Source organism: Euwallacea fornicatus, chromosome 11 (genome assembly GCF_040115645.1).
Source record: "Euwallacea fornicatus isolate EFF26 chromosome 11, ASM4011564v1, whole genome shotgun sequence".
Lineage (NCBI taxonomy): Eukaryota > Metazoa > Arthropoda > Insecta > Coleoptera > Curculionidae > Euwallacea > Euwallacea fornicatus.
Genome location: NC_089551.1, coordinates 712882 through 725651, shown reverse-complemented (window position 1 = coordinate 725651; position 12770 = coordinate 712882). Strand labels below are relative to the sequence as shown.

The 12770-nt window shown below is 41.5% G+C and overlaps 5 protein-coding genes across 10 annotated transcripts in view; 3 read left to right on the top strand and 2 right to left on the bottom strand.

Annotated features, from left to right (window-relative positions):
• LOC136341859 (cuticle protein 8-like) overlaps positions 1 to 3309 on the top strand; it is a 61407-nt gene extending 58098 nt beyond the window's left edge. For 3 of the 5 annotated variants that reach the window (XM_066287221.1, XM_066287222.1, XM_066287220.1), the window contains exon 4: positions 1511 to 3309. In XM_066287221.1, the coding sequence (XP_066143318.1) occupies positions 2514 to 3212 (699 nt within the window). In that variant the 5' untranslated portion in view covers positions 1511 to 2513 and the 3' untranslated portion in view covers positions 3213 to 3309. Of the gene's footprint in view, positions 1 to 255; positions 1049 to 1510 lie in introns of those variants that run through there. The other 2 variants (XM_066287224.1, XM_066287223.1) reach the window with 2 other exon arrangements.
• On the bottom strand, positions 459 to 887 carry LOC136342031 (adult-specific cuticular protein ACP-20-like). Its single transcript, XM_066287464.1, has 2 exons — positions 753 to 887; positions 459 to 692 (listed from the first exon to the last, which is right to left on the bottom strand). The coding sequence occupies exons 1-2, from the start codon at positions 885 to 887 to the stop codon at positions 459 to 461; spliced, it is 369 nt and encodes a 122-aa protein (XP_066143561.1).
• Positions 3310 to 3507: 198 nt separating the features above from the next.
• On the top strand, positions 3508 to 5546 carry LOC136341865 (cuticle protein 19-like). Its single transcript, XM_066287232.1, has 3 exons — positions 3508 to 4891; positions 4950 to 5081; positions 5138 to 5546. The coding sequence occupies exons 1-3, from the start codon at positions 4877 to 4879 to the stop codon at positions 5444 to 5446; spliced, it is 456 nt and encodes a 151-aa protein (XP_066143329.1). The 5' UTR covers positions 3508 to 4876; the 3' UTR covers positions 5447 to 5546.
• Positions 5547 to 5828: 282 nt separating this feature from the next.
• Positions 5829 to 9107, bottom strand: LOC136341855 (Y-box factor homolog). 2 transcript variants are annotated; one of them, XM_066287214.1, is made up of 5 exons: positions 8917 to 9107; positions 7798 to 7895; positions 7352 to 7530; positions 7027 to 7238; positions 5829 to 6941 (listed from the first exon to the last, which is right to left on the bottom strand). In XM_066287214.1, exons 1-5 carry the CDS (start codon positions 8993 to 8995, stop codon positions 6565 to 6567), a joined length of 945 nt encoding a protein of 314 aa, XP_066143311.1. In that variant the 5' UTR covers positions 8996 to 9107; the 3' UTR covers positions 5829 to 6564. The 2 variants fall into 2 exon arrangements, with proteins under 2 accessions (XP_066143311.1, XP_066143312.1); XM_066287215.1 differs by having other exon boundaries at positions 7033 to 7238; positions 8917 to 9106.
• A 459-nt stretch (positions 9108 to 9566) lies between these two features.
• Positions 9567 to 12686, top strand: LOC136341845 (uncharacterized). Its single transcript, XM_066287200.1, has 4 exons — positions 9567 to 10336; positions 10388 to 10632; positions 10686 to 11175; positions 11233 to 12686. Exons 1-4 carry the CDS (start codon positions 9820 to 9822, stop codon positions 11388 to 11390), a joined length of 1410 nt encoding a protein of 469 aa, XP_066143297.1. The 5' UTR covers positions 9567 to 9819; the 3' UTR covers positions 11391 to 12686.
• The last annotated feature ends 84 nt before the right edge of the window (positions 12687 to 12770 follow it).

The window sequence follows — 12770 nt, the reverse complement described above, 5'->3', positions numbered from 1 at the left end:
GCTCCAGGGTTGCGATTCTGATCAGTTTACTTTGACCAGTCGAAATTTTTTCCGGCGAGTTTACAAATCTGGCAACGTTGACGCGTTTGACACATTGTGCTAAAGCGACAGCGCAACGCGACCTGTGATATTTTTCCCCGGTGTTGCTCTCAATTCAGGGCCGGCCTTAGCGGGTGTGGCGTCCCGAGCGAAATTTTTAATCGCCATTCCTCAACCCCCGTAAGGTGGATACCGTCTCCATCTACGAGTTTTAAGCACGAAAACTGAAGATTTAGCGATTTAAATCACTTCTGCTTTATTCATAACAAAAACAAGACTTAAAAGTAAATGGGGATGAACAATAACAAGGATGCGTGATACTATTAAGGTACTCATTGACTATAAATTTCGCCCGCAAGCTTGTCCCTAAAAAAATGATCTCACTTAGTACATCTTTACGGGAGTAATTCAGAGAGTTTCTAATGGTGATGATGTTCTATATGAGGATGTTCCGCATGTCCCTTCCTCTCGACATGCGCATTAAATCCATTTTTATGATCGGCTTCGTATTTCACAATACGGATAGTACCGTCAGGGTCATGAAGGGAGTACTCGCCTTCTACCTTGTCTCCATAGCGCTTCTCGTGGTGCTCGTGTACGTCGTGATGATGCGGATCGTGCACTTCGTACTTGTATTCATAGTGAGGGAAAGACTAGGGAGAAGAATCAACGTGAAAATCGCGTATCTTGTGGATTATCGAGGGTTTTCTTACGTAAAATTCGAGGATGTGGTGTCCATGCCCTCCTCCGCCTCCTCCTCCTCCTCCTCCCTGGCTTGAGGAAACGTGGGAAGTGCCCGCACTGGCAAGGGCAGCGAGGCAAAGCAAAACGAAAACTTTGGTGATCATGTTGGTGCTATTGGATTGAAATCTGAGGTGCTACTAAGTCCTTAAGGTGGCTGGACTCAATTTATATCGTTGAAAATTGAAAAAATCGTGCAAATTTATTCCCAAGAAAGTGTTTGTGCCGTGGTGGTGCCCGCTGGTTTAATTAGCGAAAGACCAAATTGGTAATTAGCTAAAAATTCATTGAAATGGTCGAGCTATTTGCATTAAGTACGAGTGGCACAGATTTATTTACGCACCGAGTGCCATGGCAGACACCGGTGTCGGGTCCATAAAGTCATGCCAGACACCTGTGTCTGCTAATATTTCGTTGTGCCACGTTGCAGGAGCGCAAACCACAAAGTTCGTCGTTGAATCTGCCACGACCCGAAGTCGTAGGGTCCAAATTGCTTACGTTAAAATTAGGTGAACGTAAAAGCCCCTCGCTTTTTATTTGCATGAAAAACGCGGCATTCAATTTCAGTCGGACAACTACCATTATGGTTTAATAAAATGTAACTCGGTCGCAAATGTAATTTAGCATTTAAAGGTGTAATTCACAACTATCGAACATCGCTTCCCTTCTATCGAGTTCCATCAAATCGTGTAGGAGTCAAATTTTACCTTTCGAAATTGCATTTTTTTAGGTCTTTTTCGAGGCTTTGTGGCTAATAATGGCAAAAAGTACGCACTAGAATTGTCACATGCAAAAGGATGAGGAGAACTTGTGGAAGGTTGAGCTGAAAAAGCGACTTCAGCAACGTAAGTATGCAAACAGATGATGGATCTTAGTAAGTACAACGAATACGACGTAATTTTATTATTTAAACCGGAAACATGCGTCGCTTAGAACGCCCTGAGCCGCTGCTCAATTTAATTAACAATACATCTACTCGTACAGCACTCCCGGCTCAGTTCGGCCCTGTGCATCAAAAATCACCAATGCTGTCATATTGCGAAACTTCATAGGGGCATAACGAAAATTTATTTGTTTCACTATTCCCGTGAGTTGGCAACGAGCGGAAGTGAGACGGACTGATGCTGCGCGTGGTAGGTTGCTGCTCCCGATTTGATGGGAGACAAAGACCGAACGTCGTCGGATCGTTCGTGATTGGTGTGCCGCCAGGGGGATGCAGTTTGCTCTTCCCGCCATTGGTCTTTTTACGCTCGTCCCATCCAGGTGTCTGTTTCCAGAATCGTTGTTCACTGCGACTGCACTGTCGTTATCCATTAATCACTCTCATTGCCATAAAAATGTTTCCACTGCTGGCAATAGGGACTAGCAGCAAATTGATCGATCATCCATCACTGGGTGCCCACTGGAGTTCAAATAAGCCAAAGTGAAAATTATGAAAAGATACAATCCGTCCTTGTTATTATTTTCTCGAATTGAGAGCGTGTTACATATTTGTCTCGAGTATTGTTAATTACACGAATTGGCGTTACTTAATAGCTATAGGTGTCATATGTAACGCAAATGCATATGATTAGACGCTAGAGTTGGGCATTTTTTGGGCGTTGGCCCGAAAGTGAACGCAAAAATGCTGTTGGAAGGGGTCGATTTTTCGTGCTATAAAACCGGATCGATTTTTTCAATATTCACACACAACCATCTGTTTAGTTCATTAGCTAATAACAAAAATAAAAAAAATGTACAAGGTATGTATTGATCTTTTAAAGTCAAAAAACGCATGGTTTGAATGCTTTTTCGGGCAGATCGTCGTGTGCGCTCTTTTGGCCGCCGCCAACGCAGCTCCAACGGGCGGAGCCACCTCTTACGCCTCCTTCAACGACAACCACAACTCAATCCAGCACATTGAGTCCGCTCCAGTTCACTACTCCGCTCCAGTTCACTACTCCGCTCCCGCTCACTACTCCGCTCCCGCTCAATATTCAGCCCCAGCCCAATATTCCGCTCCAATTATCACCAAAGTAGCAGTAACCCCTGCCTCCCCCTCATACTACCAATCCGCCCCGGCCCCGATCGTCGCCAAAGTGGCGGTGCCCATTGTCGCCAAACGAGTGATTGCCGCCCCCGTGGCTAAACCCGTCTCTGCCTACCACGAGGAAGAATACCCAGCCGGCCTTGCCAAATACGAATTTGCCTACACCATTGCCGATCCTCACACCGGTAACTATCACTCCCAGGAAGAAAAGAGGGACGGAGACCATGTAGTTGGACAGTACTCTCTACAGGAGGCTGACGGGACCGTGAGGATCGTCAAATACTTCGATGAGGGGCACGGGTTCAATGCTATAATTGAGAGGCAAGGGCACCCCGCTGAGGCTCCGGTGGCGTACAAGAAGGTCGTGGCTGCTCCCATCCCCCAGCATCACTCCTACCATTAGATTGAGTCATGATGTTTATAGGCTAAATTAGCCCGAAGTTGTTTTTATTTATTTTATTTATTTATCTCGGCAATAAAAATACAATTATGAAAGTTTACTTCATCTTTCAATCAGCACTAAGGGAATGCTAATAGCAGTCCGGGTATTACGAGAAACGCGAAATGGCGAAGGTTCCTTTAATTCGGAACTACAACTACCTTCACCATCACAGCAAGAAATTTACTTAATAAACAAGTTTTACATTTATTTATTTATTTATTTATTTCCATTCCAACACATTTAATGAGATGTGGATTTCCTAGTAAATTTTTGTTTCTCCCTTGCTGTGTGCGAACAAAATAAGCTAAACAAGGAACCAAAGCGTTATCGAAACCAGATGACGACACAGAAAAAAGGATTTGTTAAGCTGGAATGGACTAGAGTTTTATGATTTGACATTGCATACTAATAGGGCAGCCAAGGGCGGTACCGCGTTGCCAGATTTTAACTAATGTATTGGAAAGTAAGTCAAATTTTACTTTTTATTTATTAATCTGATTATCATTCAGGATCTAGAGAATTTTGCATTCCACTTCTGCATGTAAATAGAAATGGAATCTACATGCTAAGATCGATTTAATGTATGAGCGAGAAAGTTAATTGACGCTGTGACAGTAGCAGATCGAGATCAGACCCATAAACGCAACAATGGGCATGCCAATTTCCGAGGTTTACTGGTGCAATGAGAGTTAATAAACATATTGCAAAATTAATTAAATTTGTCGTTGAATAATCGAATCATATTCTGTAAGACGCAACAACTGGTAAATGAGCATTTGAACGTATAACTGCGGATCTATGTATGTGAATATCCACTGAAACGCAGCAAACTGAAACAGGTTATGTATAGATAATGAGTTATCACTGTAATAGATGACAATTAACAAATACATAAATAACAAATAATAAAGAATTTAGTTAAAATAACTCTACATTTCAATGATAGCGTGAATGTTGAGAAATTACACTTTTTCTAGACAACCGGAACCTTCCCAACGCATGAAAACTTGTTTACTTTACAAATTTCCTGACGTGATGGCGAAGAAGCGCTACACTTTCCAATTAAAGGAACCTTTGTCATTTCGTTTCATTCGTAATTCCTGTACTCGTGTTTGTTATAACAATTTCATTAGTGCCGATCGGAAAACAAAGTAAATTTTCATAATCGCACTTCTATTGCCAAGATAAATGAAATAACGAAATAAAAACGACATTCGGGTGATTTACCGATAAATAACATTACCCCCCTCCCGAGCACCCGCCGGACCGTCCTCGAGATATGCGTTTCTGGTTCATTGAAACTCTTTTTTTTCCTTTTCATGACGATATTCGGCAAAAACCATCTCGTTGGTTCAGCACTTAAATCCTCACATAAATTCTTTGCGGCGTATTGCGTAAATCATAATCCAACCTTTAACCATTACTAGGTCGTATCCGAGGCCCATAATGGGTACACCAAAGATAAACCAGAAAAAACGATTATTCTATGCGGTTGTGTGTGACCGATTAATTTTTTGACCAAAAAATTGCTTTAGAGGTCTAGGCCTGCAGGGTTTCCCATTATAAATAGGCGTGTGGCGGAATTTAATGTGACAGTCCGATTTCGCAGACACCAAGAACCCACAATGTCCTCATCGCCAGTAAGTCACTAAAATCCCCTTTTAAAATATTTTAAACTGCTAAAAAACCGCCTCGTAGGTGATAATTTTAGCCGCCTTGGTAGCAATTTGCCGCGCTGGGTACCCATCAGTGGGTGTGGTGCCATACCCTCAAATCTCCTACATTGGAACTCCCCTCTACAACCATCACGGGCCTGACAAGGACTATTACGTAAGTCTCATACATCCCAAACTTCCTGAATGAATTAATTCTCGGTGCATCGGCAGGCATACCCAAAATACAAATTCGCTTATGGAGTGAGCGACCCCCATACAGGGGACCACAAGTCCCAGGAGGAAACCCGAGATGGGGACGTGGTCAAGGGGCACTACACTGTAGCAGATCCCGACGGCACTTTAAGGGTGGTTCACTATACTGCAGATCATAAAGGTTTTAACGCGATAGTGGAAAAACATGGAAAGTCGGTACATCCAGCCCCGGTGCCTCCGGTTTTGGTGGAGAAGGTGGTGCCAGTAGTTAAAGAAGTTGTCTACGAGAAACCGTATGGGCACGATTATGGATATCATGGGTATTAAATATTATTTATTTTGTTTATAGAGTGAATGTTCCTGCTGTTAATTTGTTGTTTTTTTATTAATAATTTAACTTGAAGAGTTGAGTAAAATTTCGCATGTGTGTTTGTAGTTTACTTTACACATTCAATGAACTGAAGTGTGGAGTCAACAAAAAACAAATCCTTGTGCTCTTTTGAATTTCGCGGATTATAAACAAACTGATGGTTTGGTGTATGTCTGGTTGCCTGTGCGCGGCGCACATCCGTTAACGACATTAAGGAGTAGAACAACGTCTTATACCCAGGACTAGTTATAAAACCTCATCATTGGAGCTTTAGTTGGTAGTTAAACCGACGCTTCTGCGGAAAGCCCCAAGAGCTCTCAACAGATAAACGAGACAACCTGACAGAGAACAGCGTTTATTTCCCAATAATCACAACGACTACAAAATACAATACAAAAATATAAATGAAATATTCAGTTCAAATTCTATTGCTGATCTCGTAGACTACAAATTACAATCCGAAGAATTACTTTCCTTTCAATCTTCATTATGACAATACGACACGGCGGAGCCGCACGTTGCGCAGGAAATAAGCCGTTCCTTTTTCAATTTTACGGATTTTTTTGTATTTTAAAATTTTTTTTCATTATTTCACTTCTCCCCGTTGTAAGCTGAAAAGAGTTTGGTTAGATGAGTTTTCAATTCAGATTAAAAACTCATCTAACCAAACTCTTTTCCACTCGATCGAACAGGATCGGCACTGGAGAATTGCGAGTGACGACGCTTTAAATAATAAGTTATGAAAACGCAGCAAGACATACGGTCTTAAGACATTTCATTGACGAACCGCAGTGCGGCTGCTTTCAGTCGGACCGTGCGTGTACAAATTAATATTTTCCTTATAAAAAAAAACCGACTACGTTATACAAAAGTATCAAAATGCCGCCCGACACACCGCTCTGAAAGCAGAACCCGACCAAAATTGAAACGAAAGCGTCGCGAAAAAATTCGAGAGAGAACAACGCACAATGAAATGTCTTTTGTCCGCTAGTAAATATACATAACAAACGTTTGTAGTTGTTTTTCAAAAATTATTTGTCAAGCAACTACAAACAACCTAATGTGGCACGAGCGATTACGCCGTGCTCTCGGTGGTGGTGTTCTTCACCGGTTGACTGTTTTCGGTGTTTACAGGTGCAGCACTTTGTGACTCTTGGGCTTTGGGGAGCTTCTCACCAGACCATTCGTCTGTTGGCGTTTTGTCACCACCCCATTCCGCGTTCGGTGAATCGCCGTTCCTAGGTCTGGGCGGTCCGCGCCTGCGGTAGCGCGGCCTCTGCTGCCCTGGGCCCCCTTGGCCTCCCTGATCGCCCTGACCCTGGCTGTCTTGCGACGTGGGGCGCCGTCCGCCGCCGCGTCCTCCGCGGAAGTTGCGTCGGAAGAAACGACGTGGAGGGCCACGACCGCCGCGCATCGGAGCGTCTCCATTTTCATCGGGGTTCGCTTGATAATCTGAAAAAAAGAATGCATTCATTGTGACTATTCATTTAAATTTCTTCCCACTTTCCGCCAACTTTGATCCCTTTACAATACTCACACATACCTCGAGGGCCCATGTACGCCCCTCTCATGTATCCGCCCCTGTAGCCTCCACGGCCACGTCTTGGCCTGTATCGACGTGGCGGACCTTGCTGCTGTGGTGCTCCTTCGCCTCCCGACAGGGCTCCGTCCTTTTCTCCCTCGCTCTGACTTTCACGAGGTCGGCGTGGTAGTGGTGGTGGTCCTCTACCTCCTCGTCCACGAGGATACCTGACATTAAGAGAAAAATTACCACTCGCAGCCGGGGCTTGCCGTTTGCTTCATTCCATAGAGTTTATGGCGTGCTTTACACGTTAAGGTTATTGAGACAACTACGGACTTACCACGCACGATAGCGACGACGGTCTGCGGCGTAGGGGGAGCCACGCACGGGTTCTCCGTTGGGACCTGTAACGTTGGCAGCCTCGTTCCCCTTTTCTCCCACTACGACGTTAAATTCCACCGTTTCTCCGTCTCCCACAGAACGAACGGCCTTTTTCGGGTTGTTCTTGCTTATGGCTGACTAAACATAACGAAAAATAATTCAAAAACGGTGCTTCCATGGAGGAGGAAGCCTAGCACCAATATTTTCTAACGGTAGTAGACTTATATAATGTTCCCCGTTAAACGACAAATGGTCCAAAACGACAGATTAAACCCCAAAAAAATGTCATTTAGCGGAGTTATCCTGATATAGCACACTTATGACTCAAGCATCTCCTAGAGGTTCAGAGATGGATCTAAGGAGTGTGCAGATTAAGTTGTGTGAAGTTCAAGAGTTCGCACTTACTTGATGCACAAAAACATCTTCTTTTGTATCATTGCGGTTGATGAATCCGTACCCGCTCTTCACATTGAACCACTTCACTGTACCAGTAACTTTAGTTGCTAAAACAAAGAGAAAACCCATCTTAGTCCAACAACTTATTATTGAATCATCTTTTTAGTTTGGGGCTTGAGGAAGTGTTGAATATTGCTCAAAGTGTGTACTGACCCATTATCACTAAGACTAGTATAAAATGTATGCTAAAATTACCCTTTTTCAGTATCTAAAACCGAAAAGAAACGCCTATTTCCAACAAATATTTGCTTTAGCACAGGCTTGATACACTCAAACAAACTAAAAATTGTAAGAATGTGGACATTGCCATGTGCCATACAAATTCTTTCTTTTTTTGTAATGATAAGAAATTAGGAAAAAATGGCTGCCACCAAACTTGATGAAACCGAAGACTGAATACATATTTTGCTCCACACACAGAAACCCGTTGCAAGGTAATAAAGAATATAATCACAAAAATTTAATTTGAGTATCACACCTCACTCATGCTGCCTCGAACGCATCCCTTTAAAAGATAGACCATTTTTTAAGGATATCACATAACAGACATTACATGAGCGAGGAGACTGGTTCAACACCCAGTAGCACTGCAATCACATCATCGTTATTTTCTACATTGAGAGTTCAGCCTCAGACACTTGGTAGCAAGCATTATGCTCTTAGTTGATCTCTTGCTCGGTTAGCCTTATGAGTTCCATGAAAACGACTGTTAGTTCGCACTAGAAATGCAGCTGCATACAGGCCATTCTGGCCCCTTCGTTAACATTTGTCAAAATGAGAAATATTGACACTTGAACTCATCTTTAATAAATAGAAAATAAAAATGGCGGCTGCTACGCTACATGAGCCTAAAGCCTTTGTGGCCTCCCAAATCCGCAGGATCCTTTTAGGTCCGACAAACTTCGTGTCAACAAATAATCACCAAGAATAGCTTTCGAGGTAACAGAGAAACCTCCACGCATAAATTGGTTAAAATTGATGGGCCATGTGCTCGAAAGAAGATGGACGACCGGTGACGCTACAACGCCGCCATGCACGCCAAATTATTTAAAAAAAAAACGGCCTTACCGATGACTTCCTTCTGTTTCGGAGGAGCCTTCACTTGCTCTTGGGCTTGAGGTGGTTGTTCCTGCTCCGTTTCAGCCATGGTGGTGTTAAAGGGCCGGTGGAAGATGTTAAAACCGCTACCTGACCTTGGTGTTGCTTCTTCCTCTCAAACTCGGTCGGTTGTTAAATGATCTTGGCGACGTTCGGATTTTTCACCAATATAAATAAACCATTTCGGAAGCTAGCTCAGACGGCACAGCGGACCGCCGTACTCGTCGACGATACGCGGAGCTGCTTAGTCTTTCCTTGTTTCATCGTGAAAGTAGGGAGGAAAGTCGGTTCGGCTTTTTAAGTCTGCGCTTGCTCGATGCATATACCGGAAGAAAAGAAGTGACAGGAATTTTATACAATTTTGTTGGAAGCAGCTTTTGATTTCGAAGAGAAAGGAATTGCGGGTTCGTTTCATAAAAGTTAGGACCGAAATTGAATTTGAGTTTTAGCGGAATTTTCGAAATCCTGGAATCGTTCACCGTAGCAGCCACACCTTGAACAAATTTTAAAGGCTAAATTCGATCAAACATGGCCACTAACTTGGGCTAACGTCCATACCGAATTTATTAAAGTCAGACGTAATTTAAACTATAAAAAATGGAACGGAAACAAAACGTACCACGTTGCACATTATATTTAACAATAACTATTTACTCCAAGAAAATGCAATTAAAAATTCTCTTTCACACCTACCTAATGCGCCATCTTAAAAATCGTAATAAAAAAATTGGACAGTTGGAGAGAAACGTCAATAACGATACTAATCTAAACGTCAAAAAGCAAAATAAACAAACACCCAAAATTAAAGAATTCGATGTTCTTCAACAAATATTAATATAAAAATCAATTATTAGGAATTCTCATTATTTCAACATGGAAGAAGACCATGAGGAACTTCTACAATACTCCGATGATGAATCTTTATCCGAACCAGAAGATCATTGCTGCCCAGTCGAGAAACCAGAAGAACGCTATTTGTTCCCTTTAACTTTTTTCCCGCACACAAAACTACAATTTTTCACTAATTTAACACTACTTGTACTGTCTAGTGCCATTCTCTTAGTGGTTTTGCCCTTGTACATCAACAACATTAACACCCAGGGCAATGTCTACTCTCTCATGGCCGTTAACATCCCTCTAGCGACCCTTATATTCTCCATCATATTACTTATAATGAAATTTGCATGCAACAAATTCAAGAATCGCACACTGCTGAGCTTACCCACAAGGTTCTGGCCCCTTTTACAAATTGCGAGTCTTTATGTTTCCTTTAGCTATTTGTATTTATATGCCTTGGACAGAAATAGGGTTTTGTGTCATTTACAAGATCCGATCAAAGGAATTGTTCTAGTCTTTGCCTTGCTCTATTATTTCTTCTTTTGTAGGAATGGTAAGTAAGTTTACAGCTTTGAAAATTCCCACTTTGGCATTGAGTTCTTAGTAATGGGGCTTCGCCGAATTTTCTCTACAACTACAGTGATAGTCGGTCTGTTTATAGCAGTGGATTATGGATTGTGTGACGAATTTGTGTGTAGAGGTTATGACCGACAGACTATTTCTGATGATTCAGGAAATGAAACTTGGAGAACACACAGCATATGGACAGGTCTTTACATCCTCAGTCTAATATTATTTGCCGCTTTCTACACTTTATTAGACAGACATGTGGCCCCTGAATATGAAACTGTATGTAGACATTATAAGTTTGTATTAAAGTTGTTTTCCCATTAATTCCATAGATGCCTTCAAACATAATTTCTCCAAGTTTCCTCAACACCATTTCAAGTTCTGTCAATGGAACCACCTCAAATGATGAGACTGATGTGGATGCAGAAAGAAGGATTCTCACTGAGACTTGTAGCAGAAAGTCTTCAGTTCACTTTGCCTTATGGATTCATATATTTGTCCTCATTATCATGGCAATAACATTTTGGATAGATTTAATTCCAGGGGTGGGCAAAGGTGTCGATGGGACAGAGGCATTTAATTACACGCTTCAAGGCATTAAGTGCCACTTCACAAATCAGGAATACACCTCCCCCCTTGCTTCTACTTGCAAGTATGTCGTTTGGTATGCTCTGGCGTTTCAAATCGCATACATAACGTTTGTAATAACGTCCATCAACATGTTGATTTTATCCCAATCTGCTGTGTTTACCATTGCTGCTATGTCTTTTTCTCTGCCGGTGATTGGGATTTGGTGGTCCCTGTTCTACGCCTCACCTGCGGGTAGTTTGTCCTCAAATTAACCTTTGTGGACAAAGTTTAAATATAATGCAATTCCAGGGGATTTGGTTTGGTCGCCGAAATTAAGGGGAGAATTCATATGTTCGATTATTGGATGCCCAGTAGTGGCTGTAGGACTAGGTCTGCTGTGTAAAGCGCATTTTGAGGACATTCGCAAGCCCATGAGAAGCGCCTTTTCAGGACCATTCAGATCGTAAACCCGCTGGGGACATTCCTGCACATGCCGTTGCCAAAGACACCCTGAACCTCAAGTAAGATTTTATGATTTTTATATTGCATTGTTAACCACAGTGGTATAATGAGAGTTTTCATTATATACAATTGTTTTTTATTGATGTTGATAGAACGCTTAAGATGTTATCTGTGTTACTAATGTCGACGTATTTAGGTGTCCATATTTTTTATAATAGATTTATGTATTAAGCGGAGAAGTGAGCGTTGTGTTAATTGAGGAATTTTTTATTATTGTCCTCACTCATTGGAAGCATTGTTACTTCTGTTAGGAAAACAGTCCGACTTATGGTACAAATACTTGCCAAAATCAAACTGCGTATTTATAGTGGGTTACTTAAACTACTGAAGTAAACTTATGTCCCTGTATAATGTGTGTCTCTATTATTAAATGTTGTATTGTTATGAAATGCTCATATTCCTTATACAGGACAGGGTGTCACATATCATCCTGGAGGTATTTCAGGGGGCGTTAGCGCTTTGCAAAATAACGTAAAAATGCTAGTAGACCCAAGGGCAAAAATGCACCATTTTTGATGTACAGGGTGACAAAGTTTCACATCTGTTCTCATATGCGTTTTTCTCATTTATGCCTTGAAGTAACTTTTTACTAAGATGCAAAATTCCACTGTTTGCCTCATAGACCAACTGACTCTTAGGTGCGTTTTTGACAATTTTTAAATTATCCTACAGGTTATTACCGCCACCCGAAGGATCTCCGTGATGGTATGTCACATTCTGAATACTATTAGCATTGAAACTGTAATGGAAGCCAATTAACTACCTAACACACTTAGGGAAACTAGTTTTAGAGATATATATAATCATATATTTTATGACTCGATCACAGATCAGTCCAATGCATCAATTTAGCAATGGCCGCGGAGAATTCTAGTCTATTCTGGCTGGTTTGTGATTCATAACTATACCTATATACAAAGAATTCAACTATAATATGTGATCAATTATTATCGACTACGTTGTTGTGTGTCTGTAGGGAGTATTTTACGGTTTCAATTATTACAAGTCGTGGTCAGTTAAACGCGTTGAAAATTCCAAGCTGAAGCTTGTTCTCGTGAGCAGGAACTTAAGTTTCTCTTTCAAAACGAGATACTCATTTACTAGTTGTATGGATAAGACAATATAAACGATTCAGATACATGGTAAATTTTAAACAATATTTTTAAGTAACTATACCAACTTATATTGTGGAACCTCCATGTTAGAATTATACCAGTATTATACTGTATCTTGTACGTTAATTTTTATCGTATTATTTTTCAACCCCCCTTTAACAACCTATAAGTGCAAACCTAAACTACTGTTGGTCTCAAAAAATCACAAAA